The 24,150-nt window shown below is 40.7% G+C and overlaps 1 protein-coding gene across 1 annotated transcript in view; it reads right to left on the reverse strand.

The window, feature by feature from the left end:
• gphna (gephyrin a) overlaps nucleotides 1-24,150 on the reverse strand; it is a 105,056-nt gene that overhangs the window by 26,582 nt on the left and 54,324 nt on the right. The window contains exons 17-20 of the mRNA XM_080414414.1: nucleotides 23,072-23,193; nucleotides 22,075-22,162; nucleotides 21,860-21,933; nucleotides 19,455-19,519 (exon numbers count right to left, since the gene is read on the reverse strand). Of these exons, the coding sequence (XP_080270540.1) occupies nucleotides 19,455-19,519; nucleotides 21,860-21,933; nucleotides 22,075-22,162; nucleotides 23,072-23,193 (349 nt within the window). The remainder of the gene's footprint in view (nucleotides 1-19,454; nucleotides 19,520-21,859; nucleotides 21,934-22,074; nucleotides 22,163-23,071; nucleotides 23,194-24,150) is intronic.

The following is a 24,150-nucleotide window of genomic DNA, read 5'->3' on the forward strand; positions in this document are numbered from 1 at the left end:
CACAACGTTCTCTAGAGAAAAGCACTAAATAAAACATCAGATGTGTGTTTAGACACAACGTTCTCTAGAGAAAAGCACTAAATAAAACATCAGATGTGTGTTTAGACACAACGTTCTCTAGAGAAAAGCACTAAATAAAACATCAGATGTGCCTTTAGACACAACGTTCTCTAGAGAAAAGCACTAAATAAAACATCAGATGTGCCTTTAGACACAACGTTCTCTAGAGAAAAGCACTAAATAAAACATCAGATGTGCCTTTAGACACAACGTTCTCTAGAGAAAAGCACTAAATAAAACATCAGATGTGCCTTTAGACACAACGTTCTCTAGAGAAAAGCACTAAATAAAACATCAGATGTGCCTTTAGACACAACGTTCTCTAGAGAAAAGCACTAAATAAACATCAGATGTGCCTTTAGACACAACGTTCTCTAGAGAAAAGCACTAAATAAACCATCAGATGTGCGTTTAGACACAACGTTCTCTAGAGAAAAGCACTAAATAAAACATCAGATGTGCGTTTAGACACAACGTTCTCTAGAGAAAAGCACTAAATAAAACATCAGATGTGCGTTTAGACACAACGTTCTCTAGAGAAAAGCACTAAATAAAACATCAGATGTGCGTCTAGACACAACGTTCTCTAGAGAAAAGCACTAAATAAAACATCAGATGTGCGTCTAGACACAACGTTCTCTAGAGAAAAGCACTAAATAAACATCAGATGTGCCTTTAGACACAACGTTCTCTAGAGAAAAGCACTAAATAAAACATCAGATGTGCCTTTAGACACAACGTTCTCTAGAGAAAAGCACTAAATAAAACATCAGATGTGCGTTTAGACACAACGTTCTCTAGAGAAAAGCACTAAATAAAACATCAGATGTGCGTTTAGACACAACGTTCTCTAGAGAAAAGCACTAAATAAATCATCAGATGTGCCTTTAGACACAACGTTCTCTAGAGAAAAGCACTAAATAAAACATCAGATGTGCGTTTAGACACAACGTTCTCTAGAGAAAAGCACTAAATAAAACATCAGATGTGCGTTTAGACACAACGTTCTCTAGAGAAAAGCACTAAATAAAACATCAGATGTGCGTCTAGACACAACGTTCTCTAGAGAAAAGCACTAAATAAAACATCAGATGTGCGTCTAGACACAACGTTCTCTAGAGAAAAGCACTAAATAAAACATCAGATGTGCGTCTAGACACAACGTTCTCTAGAGAAAAGCACTAAATAAACATCAGATGTGCCTTTAGACACAACGTTCTCTAGAGAAAAGCACTAAATAAAACATCAGATGTGCCTTTAGACACAACGTTCTCTAGAGAAAAGCACTAAATAAAACATCAGATGTGCGTTTAGACACAACGTTCTCTAGAGAAAAGCACTAAATAAAACATCAGATGTGCGTTTAGACACAACGTTCTCTAGAGAAAAGCACTAAATAAACATCAGATGTGCCTTTAGACACAACGTTCTCTAGAGAAAAGCACTAAATAAAACATCAGATGTGCCTTTAGACACAACGTTCTCTAGAGAAAAGCACTAAATAAAACATCAGATGTGCGTTTAGACACAACGTTCTCTAGAGAAAAGCACTAAATAAAACATCAGATGTGCGTTTAGACACAACGTTCTCTAGAGAAAAGCACTAAATAAAACATCAGATGTGGGTTTAGACACAACGCTCTCTAGAGAAAAGCACTAAATAAAACATCAGATGTGGGTTTAGACACAACGCTCTCTAGAGAAAAGCACTAAATAAAACATCAGATGTGGGTTTAGACACAACGTTCTCTAGAGAAAAGCACTAAATAAAACATCAGATGTGGGTTTAGACACAACGTTCTCTAGAGAAAAGCACTAAATAAAACATCAGATGTGGGTTTAGACAACGTTCTCTAGAGAAAAGCACTAAATAAATCATCAGATGTGGGTTTAGACACAACGTTCTCTAGAGAAAAGCACTAAATAAAACATCAGATGTGCGTTTAGACACAACGTTCTCTAGAGAAAAGCACTAAACAAAACATCAGATGTGCGTTTAGACACAACGTTCTCTAGAGAAAAGCACTAAACAAAACATCAGATGTGCCTTTAGACACAACGTTCTCTAGAGAAAAGCACTAAACAAAACATCAGATGTGCCTTTAGACACAACGTTCTCTAGAGAAAAGCACTAAACAAAACATCAGATGTGCCTTTAGACACAACGTTCTCTAGAGAAAAGCACTAAATAAAACATCAGATGTGCCTTTAGACACAACGTTCTCTAGAGAAAAGCACTAAATAAACATCAGATGTGCCTTTAGACACAACGTTCTCTAGAGAAAAGCACTAAATAAAACATCAGATGTGGGTTTAGACACAACGTTCTCTAGAGAAAAGCACTAAATAAAACATCAGATGTGTGTTTAGACACAACGTTCTCTAGAGAAAAGCACTAAATAAAACATCAGATGTGTGTTTAGACACAACGTTCTCTAGAGAAAAGCACTAAATAAAACATCAGATGTGGGTTTAGACACAACGTTCTCTAGAGAAAAGCACTAAATAAAACATCAGATGTGGGTTTAGACACAACGTTCTCTAGAGAAAAGCACTAAATAAAACATCAGATGTGGGTTTAGACACAACGTTCTCTAGAGAAAAGCACTAAATAAAACATCAGATGTGGGTTTAGACACAACGTTCTCTAGAGAAAAGCACTAAATAAAACATCAGATGTGGGTTTAGACACAACGTTCTCTAGAGAAAAGCACTAAATAAAACATCAGATGTGTGTTTAGACACAACGTTCTCTAGAGAAAAGCACTAAATAAAACATCAGATGTGCGTTTAGACACAACGTTCTCTAGAGAAAAGCACTAAATAAAACATCAGATGTGGGTTTAGACACAACGTTCTCTAGAGAAAAGCACTAAATAAAACATCAGATGTGCGTTTAGACACAACGTTCTCTAGAGAAAAGCACTAAATAAAACATCAGATGTGGGTTTAGACACAACGTTCTCTAGAGAAAAGCACTAAATAAAACATCAGATGTGGGTTTAGACACAACGTTCTCTAGAGAAAAGCACTAAATAAAACATCAGATGTGCGTTTAGACACAACGTTCTCTAGAGAAAAGCACTAAATAAAACATCAGATGTGGGTTTAGACACAACGTTCTCTAGAGAAAAGCACTAAACAAAACATCAGATGTGCGTTTAGACACAACGTTCTCTAGAGAAAAGCACTAAACAAAACATCAGATGTGCGTTTAGACACAACGTTCTCTAGAGAAAAGCACTAAACAAAACATCAGATGTGCGTTTAGACACAACGTTCTCTAGAGAAAAGCACTAAACAAAACATCAGATGTGCGTTTAGACACAACGTTCTCTAGAGAAAAGCACTAAACAAAACATCAGATGTGGGTTTAGACACAACGTTCTCTAGAGAAAAGCACTAAACAAATCATCAGATGTGCGTTTAGACACAACGTTCTCTAGAGAAAAGCACTAAACAAAACATCAGATGTGCGTTTAGACACAACGTTCTCTAGAGAAAAGCACTAAACAAAACATCAGATGTGCGTTTAGACACAACGTTCTCTAGAGAAAAGCACTAAACAAAACATCAGATGTGCGTTTAGACACAACGTTCTCTAGAGAAAAGCACTAAATAAAACATCAGATGTGCGTTTAGACACAACGTTCTCTAGAGAAAAGCACTAAATAAAACATCAGATGTGGGTTTAGACACAACGTTCTCTAGAGAAAAGCACTAAATAAATCATCAGATGTGCGTTTAGACACAACGTTCTCTAGAGAAAAGCACTAAATAAAACATCAGATGTGCGTTTAGACACAACGTTCTCTAGAGAAAAGCACTAAATAAAACATCAGATGTGCGTTTAGACACAACGTTCTCTAGAGAAAAGCACTAAATAAATCATCAGATGTGCGTTTAGACACAACGTTCTCTAGAGAAAAGCACTAAATAAAACATCAGATGTGCCTTTAGACACAACGTTCTCTAGAGAAAAGCACTAAATAAAACATCAGATGTGCCTTTAGACACAACGTTCTCTAGAGAAAAGCACTAAATAAAACATCAGATGTGCGTTTAGACACAACGTTCTCTAGAGAAAAGCACTAAATAAAACATCAGATGTGCGTTTAGACACAACGTTCTCTAGAGAAAAGCACTAAATAAAACATCAGATGTGCGTTTAGACACAACGTTCTCTAGAGAAAAGCACTAAATAAAACATCAGATGTGCGTTTAGACACAACGTTCTCTAGAGAAAAGCACTAAATAAAACATCAGATGTGGGTTTAGACACAACGTTCTCTAGAGAAAAGCACTAAATAAAACATCAGATGTGCCTTTAGACACAACGTTCTCTAGAGAAAAGCACTAAATAAAACATCAGATGTGCCTTTAGACACAACGTTCTCTAGAGAAAAGCACTAAATAAAACATCAGATGTGCCTTTAGACACAACGTTCTCTAGAGAAAAGCACTAAATAAAACATCAGATGTGGGTTTAGACACAACGTTCTCTAGAGAAAAGCACTAAATAAAACATCAGATGTGCGTTTAGACACAACGCTCTCTAGAGAAAAGCACTAAATAAAACATCAGATGTGCGTTCAGACACAACGCTCTCTAGAGAAAAGCACTAAATAAAACATCAGATGTGCGTTCAGACACAACGTTCTCTAGAGAAAAGCACTAAATAAAACATCAGATGTGGGTTTAGACACAACGTTCTCTAGAGAAAAGCACTAAATAAAACATCAGATGTGGGTTTAGACACAACGTTCTCTAGAGAAAAGCACTAAATAAAACATCAGATGTGGGTTTAGACACAACGTTCTCTAGAGAAAAGCACTAAATAAAACATCAGATGTGGGTTTAGACACAACGCTCTCTAGAGAAAAGCACTAAATAAAACATCAGATGTGGGTTTAGACACAACGCTCTCTAGAGAAAAGCACTAAATAAAACATCAGATGTGGGTTTAGACACAACGTTCTCTAGAGAAAAGCACTAAATAAAACATCAGATGTGGGTTTAGACACAACGTTCTCTAGAGAAAAGCACTAAATAAAACATCAGATGTGCGTTTACACACAACGTTCTCTAGAGAAAAGTTCTCTAGAGAAAAGCACTAAATAAAACATCAGATGTGGGTTTAGACACAACGTTCTCTAGAGAAAAGCACTAAATAAAACATCAGATGTGGGTTTAGACACAACGTTCTCTAGAGAAAAGCACTAAATAAAACATCAGATGTGGGTTTAGACACAACGTTCTCTAGAGAAAAGCACTAAATAAAACATCAGATGTGGGTTTAGACACAACGTTCTCTAGAGAAAAGCACTAAATAAAACATCAGATGTGGGTTTAGACACAACGTTCTCTAGAGAAAAGCACTAAATAAAACATCAGATGTGGGTTTAGACACAACGTTCTCTAGAGAAAAGCACTAAATAAAACATCAGATGTGCCTTTAGACACAATGTTCTCTAGAGAAAAGCACTAAATAAAACATCAGATGTGCGTTTAGACACAACGTTCTCTAGAGAAAAGCACAAAATAAATCATCAGATGTGCGTTTAGACACAACGTTCTCTAGAGAAAAGCACTAAATAAAACATCAGATGTGCGTTTAGACACAACGTTCTCTAGAGAAAAGCACTAAATAAAACATCAGATGTGCGTTTAGACACAACGTTCTCTAGAGAAAAGCACTAAATAAAACATCAGATGTGCGTCTAGACACAACGTTCTCTAGAGAAAAGCACTAAATAAAACATCAGATGTGCGTCTAGACACAACGTTCTCTAGAGAAAAGCACTAAATAAAACATCAGATGTGGGTTTAGACACAACGCTCTCTAGAGAAAAGCACTAAATAAAACATCAGATGTGGGTTTAGACACAACGTTCTCTAGAGAAAAGCACTAAATAAAACATCAGATGTGGGTTTAGACACAACGTTCTCTAGAGAAAAGCACTAAATAAAACATCAGATGTGGGTTTAGACACAACGTTCTCTAGAGAAAAGCACTAAATAAAACATCAGATGTGCGTTTACACACAACGTTCACTAGAGAAAAGTTCTCTAGAGAAAAGCACTAAATAAAACATCAGATGTGGGTTTAGACACAACGTTCTCTAGAGAAAAGCACTAAATAAAACATCAGATGTGGGTTTAGACACAACGTTCTCTAGAGAAAAGCACTAAATAAAACATCAGATGTGGGTTTAGACACAACGTTCTCTAGAGAAAAGCACTAAATAAAACATCAGATGTGGGTTTAGACACAACGTTCTCTAGAGAAAAGCACTAAATAAAACATCAGATGTGCCTTTAGACACAACGTTCTCTAGAGAAAAGCACTAAATAAAACATCAGATGTGCGTTTAGACACAACGTTCTCTAGAGAAAAGCACTAAATAAAACATCAGATGTGCGTTTAGACACAACGTTCTCTAGAGAAAAGCACTAAATAAAACATCAGATGTGCGTTTAGACACAACGTTCTCTAGAGAAAAGCACTAAATAAAACATCAGATGTGCGTCTAGACACAACGTTCTCTAGAGAAAAGCACTAAATAAAACATCAGATGTGCGTTTAGACACAACGTTCTCTAGAGAAAAGCACTAAATAAAACATCAGATGTGCGTTTAGACACAACGTTCTCTAGAGAAAAGCACTAAATAAAACATCAGATGTGCGTTTAGACACAACGTTCTCTAGAGAAAAGCACTAAATAAAACATCAGATGTGCGTTTAGACACAACGTTCTCTAGAGAAAAGCACTAAATAAAACATCAGATGTGGGTTTAGACACAACGTTCTCTAGAGAAAAGCACTAAATAAAACATCAGATGTGGGTTTAGACACAACGTTCTCTAGAGAAAAGCACTAAATAAAACATCAGATGTGGGTTTAGACACAACGCTCTCTAGAGAAAAGCACTAAATAAAACATCAGATGTGGGTTTAGACACAACGCTCTCTAGAGAAAAGCACTAAATAAAACATCAGATGTGCGTTTAGACACAACGTTCTCTAGAGAAAAGCACTAAATAAAACATCAGATGTGGGTTTAGACACAACGCTCTCTAGAGAAAAGCACTAAATAAAACATCAGATGTGCGTTTAGACACAACGTTCTCTAGAGAAAAGCACTAAATAAAACATCAGATGTGTCTTTAGAGAAAAGCACTAAATAAAACATCAGATGTGGGTTTAGACACAACGTTCTCTAGAGAAAAGCACTAAATAAAACATCAGATGTGTGTTTAGACACAACGTTCTCTAGAGAAAAGCACTAAATAAAACATCAGATGTGTGTTTAGACACAACGTTCTCTAGAGAAAAGCACTAAATAAAACATCAGATGTGCCTTTAGACACAACGTTCTCTAGAGAAAAGCACTAAATAAAACATCAGATGTGCCTTTAGACACAACGTTCTCTAGAGAAAAGCACTAAATAAAACATCAGATGTGCCTTTAGACACAACGTTCTCTAGAGAAAAGCACTAAATAAAACATCAGATGTGCCTTTAGACACAACGTTCTCTAGAGAAAAGCACTAAATAAAACATCAGATGTGCCTTTAGACACAACGTTCTCTAGAGAAAAGCACTAAATAAACATCAGATGTGCCTTTAGACACAACGTTCTCTAGAGAAAAGCACTAAATAAACCATCAGATGTGCGTTTAGACACAACGTTCTCTAGAGAAAAGCACTAAATAAAACATCAGATGTGCGTTTAGACACAACGTTCTCTAGAGAAAAGCACTAAATAAAACATCAGATGTGCGTTTAGACACAACGTTCTCTAGAGAAAAGCACTAAATAAAACATCAGATGTGCGTCTAGACACAACGTTCTCTAGAGAAAAGCACTAAATAAAACATCAGATGTGCGTCTAGACACAACGTTCTCTAGAGAAAAGCACTAAATAAACATCAGATGTGCCTTTAGACACAACGTTCTCTAGAGAAAAGCACTAAATAAAACATCAGATGTGCCTTTAGACACAACGTTCTCTAGAGAAAAGCACTAAATAAAACATCAGATGTGCGTTTAGACACAACGTTCTCTAGAGAAAAGCACTAAATAAAACATCAGATGTGCGTTTAGACACAACGTTCTCTAGAGAAAAGCACTAAATAAATCATCAGATGTGCCTTTAGACACAACGTTCTCTAGAGAAAAGCACTAAATAAAACATCAGATGTGCGTTTAGACACAACGTTCTCTAGAGAAAAGCACTAAATAAAACATCAGATGTGCGTTTAGACACAACGTTCTCTAGAGAAAAGCACTAAATAAAACATCAGATGTGCGTCTAGACACAACGTTCTCTAGAGAAAAGCACTAAATAAAACATCAGATGTGCGTCTAGACACAACGTTCTCTAGAGAAAAGCACTAAATAAAACATCAGATGTGCGTCTAGACACAACGTTCTCTAGAGAAAAGCACTAAATAAACATCAGATGTGCCTTTAGACACAACGTTCTCTAGAGAAAAGCACTAAATAAAACATCAGATGTGCCTTTAGACACAACGTTCTCTAGAGAAAAGCACTAAATAAAACATCAGATATGCGTTTAGACACAACGTTCTCTAGAGAAAAGCACTAAATAAAACATCAGATGTGCGTTTAGACACAACGTTCTCTAGAGAAAAGCACTAAATAAACATCAGATGTGCCTTTAGACACAACGTTCTCTAGAGAAAAGCACTAAATAAAACATCAGATGTGCCTTTAGACACAACGTTCTCTAGAGAAAAGCACTAAATAAAACATCAGATGTGCGTTTAGACACAACGTTCTCTAGAGAAAAGCACTAAATAAAACATCAGATGTGCGTTTAGACACAACGTTCTCTAGAGAAAAGCACTAAATAAAACATCAGATGTGGGTTTAGACACAACGCTCTCTAGAGAAAAGCACTAAATAAAACATCAGATGTGGGTTTAGACACAACGCTCTCTAGAGAAAAGCACTAAATAAAACATCAGATGTGGGTTTAGACACAACGTTCTCTAGAGAAAAGCACTAAATAAAACATCAGATGTGGGTTTAGACACAACGTTCTCTAGAGAAAAGCACTAAATAAAACATCAGATGTGGGTTTAGACAACGTTCTCTAGAGAAAAGCACTAAATAAATCATCAGATGTGGGTTTAGACACAACGTTCTCTAGAGAAAAGCACTAAATAAAACATCAGATGTGCGTTTAGACACAACGTTCTCTAGAGAAAAGCACTAAACAAAACATCAGATGTGCGTTTAGACACAACGTTCTCTAGAGAAAAGCACTAAACAAAACATCAGATGTGCCTTTAGACACAACGTTCTCTAGAGAAAAGCACTAAACAAAACATCAGATGTGCCTTTAGACACAACGTTCTCTAGAGAAAAGCACTAAACAAAACATCAGATGTGCCTTTAGACACAACGTTCTCTAGAGAAAAGCACTAAATAAAACATCAGATGTGCCTTTAGACACAACGTTCTCTAGAGAAAAGCACTAAATAAACATCAGATGTGCCTTTAGACACAACGTTCTCTAGAGAAAAGCACTAAATAAAACATCAGATGTGGGTTTAGACACAACGTTCTCTAGAGAAAAGCACTAAATAAAACATCAGATGTGTGTTTAGACACAACGTTCTCTAGAGAAAAGCACTAAATAAAACATCAGATGTGTGTTTAGACACAACGTTCTCTAGAGAAAAGCACTAAATAAAACATCAGATGTGGGTTTAGACACAACGTTCTCTAGAGAAAAGCACTAAATAAAACATCAGATGTGGGTTTAGACACAACGTTCTCTAGAGAAAAGCACTAAATAAAACATCAGATGTGGGTTTAGACACAACGTTCTCTAGAGAAAAGCACTAAATAAAACATCAGATGTGGGTTTAGACACAACGTTCTCTAGAGAAAAGCACTAAATAAAACATCAGATGTGGGTTTAGACACAACGTTCTCTAGAGAAAAGCACTAAATAAAACATCAGATGTGTGTTTAGACACAACGTTCTCTAGAGAAAAGCACTAAATAAAACATCAGATGTGCGTTTAGACACAACGTTCTCTAGAGAAAAGCACTAAATAAAACATCAGATGTGGGTTTAGACACAACGTTCTCTAGAGAAAAGCACTAAATAAAACATCAGATGTGCGTTTAGACACAACGTTCTCTAGAGAAAAGCACTAAATAAAACATCAGATGTGGGTTTAGACACAACGTTCTCTAGAGAAAAGCACTAAATAAAACATCAGATGTGGGTTTAGACACAACGTTCTCTAGAGAAAAGCACTAAATAAAACATCAGATGTGCGTTTAGACACAACGTTCTCTAGAGAAAAGCACTAAATAAAACATCAGATGTGGGTTTAGACACAACGTTCTCTAGAGAAAAGCACTAAACAAAACATCAGATGTGCGTTTAGACACAACGTTCTCTAGAGAAAAGCACTAAACAAAACATCAGATGTGCGTTTAGACACAACGTTCTCTAGAGAAAAGCACTAAACAAAACATCAGATGTGCGTTTAGACACAACGTTCTCTAGAGAAAAGCACTAAACAAAACATCAGATGTGCGTTTAGACACAACGTTCTCTAGAGAAAAGCACTAAACAAAACATCAGATGTGGGTTTAGACACAACGTTCTCTAGAGAAAAGCACTAAACAAATCATCAGATGTGCGTTTAGACACAACGTTCTCTAGAGAAAAGCACTAAACAAAACATCAGATGTGCGTTTAGACACAACGTTCTCTAGAGAAAAGCACTAAACAAAACATCAGATGTGCGTTTAGACACAACGTTCTCTAGAGAAAAGCACTAAACAAAACATCAGATGTGCGTTTAGACACAACGTTCTCTAGAGAAAAGCACTAAATAAAACATCAGATGTGCGTTTAGACACAACGTTCTCTAGAGAAAAGCACTAAATAAAACATCAGATGTGGGTTTAGACACAACGTTCTCTAGAGAAAAGCACTAAATAAATCATCAGATGTGCGTTTAGACACAACGTTCTCTAGAGAAAAGCACTAAATAAAACATCAGATGTGCGTTTAGACACAACGTTCTCTAGAGAAAAGCACTAAATAAAACATCAGATGTGCGTTTAGACACAACGTTCTCTAGAGAAAAGCACTAAATAAATCATCAGATGTGCGTTTAGACACAACGTTCTCTAGAGAAAAGCACTAAATAAAACATCAGATGTGCCTTTAGACACAACGTTCTCTAGAGAAAAGCACTAAATAAAACATCAGATGTGCCTTTAGACACAACGTTCTCTAGAGAAAAGCACTAAATAAAACATCAGATGTGCGTTTAGACACAACGTTCTCTAGAGAAAAGCACTAAATAAAACATCAGATGTGCGTTTAGACACAACGTTCTCTAGAGAAAAGCACTAAATAAAACATCAGATGTGCGTTTAGACCGTGTTATCGGGGGTTGAAAACGCTACAAAACGAAACCTCCTTCCAGAGTGGCTCCACCTCCCGTCTCCATGGAAACATGCAATACGGAGGAAACGGCACAAAGTGTGACGTCATGGTGGCTCACGCCGCGTACGCTATGACATGGATGTAAACAAACAGCTGTGATAGGAAGTAGAACGGAAGTGGTTCTACCCATGCGTGACTGGTCTATCTGGCAGTGCGTCACAGCGCCACCTAGCCACCTGGCATGCACGCTGCAGTGTTTTCAATCAACTGTTGCGTCTCCGTGTAAACGCAGAATAAAAAGTGAGAACGAAGAGGCACTTTGTGGTTTCCTGTTCTGATGGTTGCCGTGACAACGTGGCCTTACCGTACGATCTGACCTGGTCACATTACGACGGCGGGGTTTAGTTTAAAATGAGCAGAATGTCCCTTTAGAGTGTTGCATTTCATCTTAGCTTACCTAAAACTGGCTCTCTGCCTTGTTTCACTGCTATCTGCTCCTCTGGCGCTAACTTCCCTCTCACTGAGACAGAGAGGAGACACAACACAGTAACATCCATGGTGTTCATTTGACTCTGACAGTGGATGAGTGTGTTGCTCTGAATGGTGACAGAGGTGGGACAACGTCACTGTGTTGCGTAAGTAGGGATGGGACGATAATCCTTATTATCGTTTATCCAGATAAAAAAACAACAATCGTATGGAGGAGATTTTAATGTCTCCGTCATTCACTAGGATGAATTAGCTTTAGTTGAGCTGCTAATTCAGTACAGCTTAAACCCTCTGTACTTGATAAAACTGACCTGTAAAGAGAGTGTTTGGTACGTTCTTATTTCACTCTGATCTACAAGCTCACAACGCGTTGCAATGGCTATCTTTGGCAAACGTTCCCCCCAGAATAGGGATGCTGGGGGTTCAAGTGGTTAAACAACAAAAGTGGCATTTTAAGTTTTAAGCATATTTTGATTATCGTAATAATATCGTTAATCGCATTTATTTTTGCCACAATAATGGTGACATGTTTTCATATGGTCCCATCCCTACAAGTAAAGACTGACAAGTCCAAGTAAAGTCTTGTCTCCAGTCTCAAACAAGTTCCTCCTAAAGCTTGTTGGAAGTCCAATCCAATCCACTCTATTCATAGAGCACATTTAAAACACAATCCACTCTATTCATAGAGCACATTTAAAACACAATCCACTCTATTCATAGAGCACATTTAAAACACAATCCACTCTATTCATAGAGCACATTTAAAACACAATCCACTCTATTCATAGAGCACATTTAAAACAACAGTAACAACATATACTAAAAATATACTAAAAATACTAAGAGTAAAAGAATACACAATAAATGGTAAAAAAAAAACACAGAGGGTGCAACCAGGGCAGGAATTTCAGGGAGGCCACAAAGACCATGGCCTTCGTTGCCCCTCAGTTTGGAATGGCATGCCCTGAGGCCACAGTGGCCTTAATGCCCTGAGGCCACAGTGGCCTTAATGCCCTGAGGCCACAGTGGCCTTAATGCCCTGAGGCCACAGTGGCCTTAATGCCCCAGCTGACTGAACCACTTTCTACTCTGTCTCTTTCTTGTCATGTAGACACCAGTGTCTCTTTATTGTCATGTAGACACCAGTGTCTCTTTGTCATGTAGACACCAGTGTCTCTTTCTTGTCATGTAGACACCAGTGTCTCTTTCTTGTCATGTAGACACCAGTGTCTCTTTGTCATGTAGACACCAGTGTCTCTTTGTCATGTAGACACCAGTGTCTCTTTCTTGTCATGTAGACACCAGTGTCTCTTTCTTGTCATGTAGACACCAGTGTCTCTTTGTCATGTAGACACCAGTGTCTCTTTGTCATGTAGACACCAGTGTCTCTTTCTTGTCATGTAGACACCAGTGTCTCTTTCTTGTCATGTAGACACCAGTGTCTCTTTCTTGTCATGTAGACACCAGTGTCTCTTTCTTGTCATGTAGACACCAGTGTCTCTTTCTTGTCATGTAGACACCAGTGTCTCTTTGTCATGTAGACACCAGTGTCTCTTTCTTGTCATGTAGACACCAGTGTCTTTTGTTGAGATTCTGAATTCTTAACTCCTCTGAGTCTCCATCTTTAAACCAATCCAGTGACTTTGATTGGTGCAGGGCTGAGCATGGATCAGAAAATCATCCTTAACTTCAATTAATTCTTTCAATGGACTAAAATCTTGTTTTATTTGATGGCCTTCCTGCCCTGGCATTTGGCCTTTGTGCCCTTAAAAAATGGACAACATCAAAGGGCAAGTGGCCTTGACCCTAAAATGACGAAATTCCAGGCCTGGGTGCAACACATACACATTGCCTCATGGAAACCATGGAAAGCCAAGGAGTACAAGTGAGTTTTCAAACGTGATTTAAACACAGGCAGGGTTTGAGACGCTCTAACAGGGAAAATGATCTATCTCCCCTGGTCTTCAGCCTTGTTGGTGGGACCAGAAGAAGTGACGGGTCAGTAGACCTCAAGACCCTTGTAGAGTTATTGGGAGGTAGAAGCTCTGATATGTACATTGGTGCCAACCCATTTAAAGACTTAAAAACAAACGTTAAAATCTTAAACTGAATCCTGTAACGAACAGGGAGCCAGTGGAGGGAGGCAAGAATCGGGGAGATGTGATCATACTTCCTGGTAAGAGGCGAGCGGCAGCGTTTTGGACTAACTCTAGGCGCGACCGGCAGGTTGGCTAAAGCCAACATAAAGTGCATTATCACTTTCAAGTCACTTGAAAGTGACTTGAAAGTGACTTGAAAAGACTTCAAGTCAAGTCACGAGTCATAGGCGTTGAATTCCAAGTCGAGTAAACTTTTTTTTTGTTTTTTGATCAAGCGAGTCTAAAGTCATCAAATGTGTGACTGGAGTCTGGTGTCCACACCCCCCCCCCCCCACACCTCTGGGTTAGGGTTAGACTGGAGTCTGGTGTCCACACCCCCCCCCCCCCACACCTCTGGGTTAGGGTTAGACTGGAGTCTGGTGTCCACACCCCCCCCCCCCCACACACCTCTGCAAACAGAACCTGTGGTTAGACATTTGTACACACTCAGAGTTAAAGGGAAATTTAGCTGATTTTGAGCCTAAATGTTGTGATGAGAGGAGATCCCCCTCACTTCAGAACAATGGAACTCAGGTTCAAAATGGACAAAGTTTCCCTTTAAATTCACACTCAGGATTTTACAGTGTAGGCACCTCCAACCAATGAAATGACAGCACCTTCACACACACGGCTCTGACCAACCAATCAAATGAACCTGGAGGCTGGAGGCCATGTGATTGGCCGCGCCCATTAGAACAGAAAGCTGCTAAATGAATAGAGTGGGTGGAGCCTGGCGGGGAGGCGGGGTGTCAAAAGACCTTGATTGACAGGTCCTGACCACGCCTCCCCACCACTGCCACATACAAACCAACAGGAAGAGGCGGGTCAGTTGAAGGCAGGGCTGTTGATTGACGGGTGTCATCAGAGGGGGCGGGGGTTAAAGGGGGCAGGGTTTAAAGGGGGCGGGGACTTCAGGGAGGATCACGGGGCTTAAAGGGATATTTCACTTTCAAACATGTTTGGGGTCGTTTTAACGTCTACTCAGGCTTTTGTATTTAGATATTTGTTATTAATTTGATCAGACACGCCCCATTCCTATGCAATTCCTTTGTAACTTCAAACTCCATTTGAACCATATGTTAGATTCATGGAAAACACCCGTCCTTGGTTCTGGTGACTGATATGTCCTTCTAATACGTACATTTGTCATAATGTTTTGGAAAATGAAAATAAATAAACAAATAAAATACATGTCTGATAAGTAGTAGTAGTAGTAAGTAATCTACTATATGTAAATACTGAATAAAGCAACTTAAAAACTCTCTGGGGTGAAACACGTTAAAATGACCCTTAACTCTTTAACTGCCAACATTTTTCAGAAAAATGTCAAGCCAGCGAATCCGAGCGATTTTACTAACCGTTGAAAAATCATGGAATATTTTCCATGATCGCCGTCCTCACAGAGAGCCTCTTTAAACGCACAAGGGTCTCATAGAATCACAGAGAGCCTCTTTAAATGCACAAGGGTCTCATAGAATCAAAGAGAGCCTCTTTAAACGCACAAGGGTCTCATATAATCACAGAGAGCCTCTTTAAACGCACAAGGGTCTCATAGAATCACACAGAGAGCCTCTTTAAATGCACAAGGGTCTCATAGAATCAAAGAGAGCCTCTTTAAACGCACAAGGGTCTCATATAATCACAGAGAGCCTCTTTAAACGCACAAGGGTCTCATAGAATCACAGAGAGCCTCTTTAAACGCACAAGGGTCTCATAGAATCGGGGGGAAAAATGTGTCCGGTCACGGTAATCTGTTGCATAGTTGTGGTCAGTTGAATATGGTAATCTGTTGCATAGTTGTGGTCAGTTGAATATGGTAATCTGTTGCATAGTTGTGGTCAGTTGAATATGGTAATCTGTTGCATAGTTGTGGTCAGTTGAATATGGTAATCTGTTGCATAGTTGTGGTCAGTTGAATATGGTAATCTGTTGCATAGTTGTGGTCAGTTGAATATGGTAATCTGTTGCATAGTTGTGGTCAGTTGAATATGGTAATCTGTTGCATAGTTGTGGTCAGTTGAATATGGTAATCTGTTGCATAGTTGTGGTCAGTTGAATATGGTAATCTGTTGCATAGTTGTGGTCAGTTGAATATGGTAATCTGTTGCATAGTTGTGGTCAGTTGAATATGGTAATCTGTTGCATAGTTGTGGTCAGTTGAATATGGTAATCTGTTGCATAGTTGTGGTCAGTTGAATATGGTAATCTGTTGCATAGTTGTGGTCAGTTGAATATGGTAATCTGTTGCATAGTTGTGGCCAGTTGAATATGGTAATCTGTTGCATAGTTGTGGTCAGTTGAATATGGTAATCTGTTGCATAGTTGTGGTCAGTTGAATATGGTAATCTGTTGCATAGTTGTGGCCAGTTGAATATGGTAATCTGTTGCATAGTTGTGGTCAGTTGAATATGGTAATCTGTTGCATAGTTGTGGTCAGTTGAATATGGTAATCTGTTGCATAGTTGTGGCCAGTTGAATATGGTAATCTGTTGCATAGTTGTGGTCAGTTGAATATGGTAATCTGTTGCATAGTTGTGGTCAGTTGAATATGGTAATCTGTTGCATAGTTGTGGTCAGTTGAATATGGTAATCTGTTGCATAGTTGTGGTCAGTTGAATATGGTAATCTGTTGCATAGTTGTGGTCAGTTGAATATGGTAATCTGTTGCATAGTTGTGGTCAGTTGAATATGGTAATCTGTTGCATAGTTGTGGTCAGTTGAATATGGTAATCTGTTGCATAGTTGTGGTCAGTTGAATATGGTAATCTGTTGCATAGTTGTGGTCAGTTGAATATGGCTTGTTTTTGCCAAAAAACTACAGAAACTAAAAAACAGGAAGTAAACAAGCGCCATCTGGTGGAAAACACTGAAAACACAAAATCTTGTCAAACTCGTCCATGGCAGGCTGTGCCTTAGCAGTGGAAGGCAAAGAGTTACAATGTTTGAAAGTGAAATATCCCTTTAATAAAAGGGTCACACTCAGTGTAATATCCCTTTAATACACACTCAGTCATTTGGGGGAGGGCTCTTATCATTTGGGGGAGGGGTCATATCATTTGGGGGAGGGGTCATATCGCCATCTGGAGGTTTGAACTTAGTTGACCTTCTTCTGGGGCGGGTAGGGGAATCTGAGAGGTTAGAGGTCAGCAAAGGGGTGGTTCTAAGATGAAGAGGTCATTCTGGGGTGAAGAGGTCATATGTTAGGGTGCTTCTGGACCTACTTCCTCTAGGTGGAGGGGGGAGGGGCTGTCTGGTGTCGCTCTCATTGGCCACGGCCTCCAGCCGAGAGGAGGAGGGGCCTTTATCCCTGAAGCTGAAGTTCCCTTTAAGAACATATACGTACATAGTACACATTATGCTAGGACGTCCTAGTACATACATACTGGGACCTCTATGCGTACTACACATTACTGTAGTGCAGAACAAGGCATGCGAGGTAACGCACACGTATGTTATGTATGTAAAGTCTACACAGTCATAATAAAGGTTACTGCAGGACATGCACTGCTAGCAGGAAGTGAGGGAGGGGCCAGGGCCTGGGTAGGAGGGGCCAGGGCGGGGACAACTCCTGCAGGTCACACAAAAGGTCAGAGGTCAGAGGATGAGGCACCTGAAACTGGTGGCGAGCAAACTGAGTCTGTGGGAGTCAACCAAGGACACAACTAGGAGGGGAAAGAGGTGCACCACCTACATAGACACACTGCAGTGTGACAGCGGAGCCAGTAGGAGGTGCACCACCTACGTAGACACACTGCAGTGTGACAGTGGAGCCAGTAGGAGGTGCATCACCTATGTAGACACACTGCAGTGTGACAGTGGAGCCAGTAGGAGGTGCACCACCTACGTAGACACACTGCAGTGTGACAGAGGAGCCAGTAGGAGGTGCACCACCTACGTAGACACACTGCAGTGTGACAGTGGAGCCAGTAGGAGGTGCATCACCTATGTAGACACACTGCAGTGTGACAGTGGAGCCAGTAGGAGGTGCACCACCTACGTAGACACACTGCAGTGTGACAGAGGAGCCAGTAGGAGGTGCACCACCTACGTAGACACACTGCAGTGTGACAGTGGAGCCAGTAGGAGGTGCACCACCTACGTAGACACACTGCAGTGTGACAGTGGACCCAGTAGGAGGTGCACCACCTACATAGACACACTGCAGTGTGACATTGGAGCCAGTAGGAGGTGCACCATTTACGTAGACACACTGCAGTGTGACAATGGAGCCAGTAGGAGGTGCACCACCTACGTAGACACACTGCAGTGTGACATTGGAGCCAGTAGGAGGTGCACCATTTACGTAGACACACTGCAGTGTGACAGCGGAGCCAGTAGGAGGTGCACCACCTACGTAGACACACTGCAGTGTGACAGCGGAGCCAGTAGGAGGTGCACCACCTACATAGACACACTGCAGTGTGACAGTGGAGCCAGTAGGAGGTGCACCACCTACGTAGACACACTGCAGTGTGACAGCGGAGCCAGTAGGAGGTGCACCACCTACATAGACACACTGTAGTGTGACAGTGGAGCCAGTAGGAGGTGCACCACCTACGTAGACACACTGCAGTGTGACATTGGAGCCAGTAGGAGGTGCACCATTTACGTAGACACACTGCAGTGTGACAGCGGAGCCAGTAGGAGGTGCACCACCTACGTAGACACACTGCAGTGTGACAGTGGAGCCAGTAGGAGGTGCACCACCTACATAGACACACTGCAGTGTGACAGTGGAGCCAGTAGGAGGTGCACCACCTACATAGACACACTGCAGTGTGACAGTGGAGCCAGTAGGAGGTGCACCACCTACGTAGACACACTGCAGTGTGACAGCGGAGCCAGTAGGAGGTGCACCACCTACATAGACACACTGTAGTGTGACAGTGGAGCCAGTAGGAGGTGCACCACCTACGTAGACACACTGCAGTGTGTCTACGTAGGTGGTGCACCTCCTACTGGCTCGACTGGGTACTGGGTATACAGTATACAGGGTACTGGGTGTACAGGCTCATCTGCATTGTGCAGGTTGTCTTTAGGCGGTATTGTGCAGGTTGTCTTAAGGCGGTATTGTGCAGGTTGTCTTTGACAAGCTAGAAATAAAGGTTGGACCAAGACAGTAAGACATGCAGTGGAGCTGGAGGTCCACTTACTTAACTACACACACACATGATTATGCATGCACACGCATGCATGCACTTATAAACACACACACGCACACGCACACGCACACGCACGCACACACACACACACACACACACACACACACACACACACGCACACGCACGCACACGCACACGCACACGCACATGCAGTACCTGGCAGTGCGAAGATGAGTTTCCGTGCTCCATCAATATCTGCTGTGGCAAAGGTGGTTGGAAGACTGACAGACAGACAGACAGACAGACAGAAGTATATTATTTTAATATCTATACTTGTCTAAAGGATGAATCACATTGGAATAAAGGGATATTTCACATCCTTTTCCCCTTGACTTCATCAGGAAAATGTATAAATGAATCAACCAGTCAGACAAAGCCCTCCCTCTCACCCAGGTTTCATGAAGGTTATTATTAGGGCCATGAAGCACATATTGTTTTGTTAGTTTTCTTCTCCCACCGTTTTTGCAGTCCCACGGCTTTTATGAAGCTCTGCAATATGGTAGAGGGTCATGGAAAACGGCCAAGAAACCAAACTCAAAACCATTGGCCAAAGGGTGGCGCTATAGAACTAAAGACATACAGACATAGCTCATGACCTGTGACCTCCAGCCATGAAACCTCTTTACACATGAGGAACAACTGAGCCACTTTGACCTTTGACATCTGACCTTTGGATATCCAATCCTTTAGAATGATATGAAAAACTGTTCAAATCTATCTCCTCCTGGAGGGTTTGAACAATCTGCACAAAACTTTCTACACACAAACTTTGGACCAATATCTAAAAACCCAGTTGGAGAGAAGTTAACGGTGGCGTAGCCAGAACGCTAGAGAAGTTAACAGTGGCGTAGCCAGAACGCTAGCCGAGGCTGGGCCTAGGGAGTCAACACTGATATTGCAGTTTTATGAAAATTATTCTTCTGCCTCCAACTACATGAATGCAGTGCCATATTTTTTCGAAACTTTGCAGTATGGTACAAGGTCATGCCAATAAGCGCTGAAACATATCTCACTCCAATTGGCTAAATGGGGGCGCTATAGCAATCGTTTGAAAATGCAAACTTTGAACAGGCATAAGTCATGCCTCGTTTGGCCTACAGCCATGAGACTTGTGACTCATGAGGAACACATCTGTCACTTTGACAAGTAAGTTCCGGCCTTAGATTTTCCGCCATTTTGAGTAGTTTGAAAAACACGTATTTTTTACTGCAATTTTTTTTCGGGTGGGTGTACGGACGTCACAAACATAACATGCAGACCTGCGAGGCGCACCATTGCTCCAATCCGCACCAAACTTGGCACCAACACTGGTCAGGGGTCTGACATCACAATAGCCACACCAGGGACCACATGTGGCCACCAGGGGCCCTGCCAGGGGCCCCTGGTGGCCAAAGGCGCACCATTGCTCCGCCCCCTCTGTGTTCCTATTGGCTGGGCTTTAAACAGCCATAACTCCAGTTCCCAGCATAATAAAGGCCCCAAACTTGGTAGGTGCTCTTAGACGGCCAATAGGGACAGGCTATACGTGCTTAAGCCCTGCCCCCTCTGTGTTCCTATTGGCTGGGCTTTAAATAGCCATAACTCCAGTTCCCAGCATAATAAAGGCCCCAAACTTGGTAGGTGCTCTTAGACGGCCAATAGGGACAGGCTATACGTGCTTAAGCCCTGCCCCCTCTGTGTTCCTATTGGCTGGGCTTTAAATAGCCATAACTCCAGTTCCCAGCATAATAAAGGCCCCAAACTTGGTAGGTGCTCTTAGACGGCCAATAGGGACAGGCTATAATTGCTTAAGCACCCCCCCCCCCCTGTGTTCCTAAAATCCCAGTTCAATAGAAGTTTGTAGGTGACAAAATGAAGCCTCCATGACCCAATGAATATTGCAGAGGGCATGCTTCATAAAAAAGATAATTCAGAATGTAGAGTGTCTACCTGTCAGTTAGAAGGTCCCCGGTTCAAACCTTGGCTTATCCAGTGGTAACAGAAATCATGACCTTATTAATGAATGCATGTCCACTTCTTAAAGACAACATGAAATGGCATTTTGACAGTATTTAATTTCAGTATTGTGACCAATTTCCTTTTGAAAAATGGACATGGCACATGACAGAAGGCAACACTTTTTGCATATCATCAGAATTAAACAAGGCTGCCGTGGCAGAATGGGTAGAGAGGTTGTCTGGAATACAGAGTGTCACAGGTTCAATTCCTGACCCCGGCTAAACCGACTGGCCATAAATGGTGATCAAAAGCCATAGCCTAAAACACAAGAATGTGTCTATGTTGTGTAGACACAATTTGACACACTTTTGTCTTGATGAAATCTGCCATAATAAGCAACATAATAAAGAGATACATTATGATATCCACAATCCCTCAGAACTCTGCTCAGCTGTTTCCAATAATCATTTGTTAATTAATAGTTAATAGTTCCTTTCTCTCAAGTTCAGTCGATTCTGTTTCTATGGCTTATTGCACATTTTGCGTAGTGCATTCCTTGGCCCCTGTATTGCTGCTATCAGCTATATTTATGATTATGATTATTATGATTAACCCTTCCTCACCCAGGTTTCATGAAGACTCGACCAAAGTGGATCTGAGCATGAAGGTCGATGTCTAGAACCTGCTTCAGATAGTCCTGAAATACAAACATTTACACACACACACACACACACACACACACACACACACACACACACAGTGGAGTCGTCAGTGATATCAATCATGACATCACTAATTGTTTGTTACATTGTAATTATTGTTAGAGGTCACAAGTCACCTTCTCTCCCATGGACACGCCCCCTGAGGTGATGATGACATCAGCACGGCTGATTCCCTCATGAAGAGCAGACAGCAGGTCATCTGGACTGAATCACAAATATATTATTATTATTACTATTATTATTACTGTAGCTAACGATACCCCCCAGCTTAATGTGGACACATCTACAGGGTCACCTACATGTTAATAACATGTGATCTACTGGTCTCCTACATGTTAATAACATGTGATCTACTGGTCACCTACATGTTAATAACATGTGATCTACTGGTCTCCTACATGTTAATAACATGTGATCTACTGGTCTCCTACATGTTAATAACATGTGATCTACTGGTCTCCTACATGTTAATAACATGTGATCTACTGGTCTCCTACATGTTAATAACATGTGATCTACTGGTCACCTACATGTTAATAACATGTGATCTACTGGTCACCTACATGTTAATAACATGTGATCTACTGGTCACCTACATGTTAATAACATGTGATCTACTGGTCACCTACATGTTAATAACATGTGATCTACTGGTCACCTACATGTTAATAACATGTGATCTACTGGTCACCTACATGTTAATAACATGTGATCTACTGGTCACCTACATGTTAATAACATGTGATCTACTGGTCACCTACATGTTAATAACATGTGATCTACTGGTCACCTACATGTTAATAACATGTGATCTACTGGTCACCTACATGTTAATAACATGTGATCTACTGGTCTCCTACATGTTAATAACATGTGATCTACTGGTCACCTACATGTTAATAACATGTGATCTACTGGTCACCTACATGTTAATAACATGTGATCTACTGGTCACCTACATGTTAATAACATGTGATCTACTGGTCTCCTACATGTTAATAACATGTGATCTACTGGTCACCTACATGTTAATAACATGTGATCTACTGGTCTCCTACATGTTAATAACATGTGATCTTACATGTTAATAACATGTGATCTAGATACACCTACTTGTCTCCTACGATACCCAGGTTGATGGTAGGGTATCCATGCTCCTGGATGGTGGCCAACAGGGTGGAACGGTTGGAGTCCCTGATCTTCCCTGGGTGGAGGTCATCCTCTGGATTTAACAGCTACGCACGCACACACACGCACGCACACACACACACACACACACACACACACACGCACACACACACACGCACACGCACGCACACACACACACACGCGCACACACACACGCACGCACGCACGCATACGCAAACAAATAAATTCATAGATAATGACAGCTTTAAAAACATATCAATATACAGTGTGTATACAGGTGCACATAACTGAACTGGTGCGCAAGTGTGCACCTATCTACTTCCTGTAAGTAGACTTAAAAAAATGTCTAATCATTACAAGTGACTCTTATTCTGAAAGTCAGTTTCTTTTTTTACTTTTTTATCCCACGATTTTGTAACCCTTTTTTCACCCAGTGCCACTTTTCGAAGTGATCCTGGGCGCTACACTCCCCCCACCAGCCTAGGGAGCTCAGGGCCGAGCTCATGCCTCCTTCAATGAATGAGAGCCAACTGACTTTCTTGTCACCTGACAGGGGGGAGTTTCCCCGGTAGGACGTAGCGCGTGGAAGGAACACGTTATTCCAACCAGTTCCTTTCCCCTCCATCAGGCGCCCCGGCTGACCAGGGGGAACCTGGGGTATGGGCGCTGATGACAGTGAAAGTCTGTTTCTGTTGAAACCAAGCTGTCATAATGCTGCGACTCTAAATTCCAAAGTAAACAAGAACCCACGTGGATAAAACGCAAGACTTTGACCAAAGTTCATATTTACGGTATGAAAACCATGCTCCTGTGACTTACAATGTACATACTTTGGAGCTGCGTTAAACTCTTTGAACCTCTGCAGCATAAAAGGTTAATTTAAAGGGTTCATTTCATTCTGCTAGAGGAAAGATGTCTGAACAGACTTGAAGCTCCAATAAAAGCTTACTGTGTTCACAGTGGTCCACAGTGTTCTGGCCCTGGCGTCTTTCCTCTATTCTCTTTACTGTTATGTCTGAACTGTAGTATTAAACACAGTCTGA

This window comes from Gymnoscopelus braueri (assembly GCF_963280865.1).
Source record: "Gymnoscopelus braueri genome assembly, chromosome: 19".
NCBI classification, from domain to species: Eukaryota; Metazoa; Chordata; class Actinopteri; order Myctophiformes; family Myctophidae; genus Gymnoscopelus; species Gymnoscopelus braueri.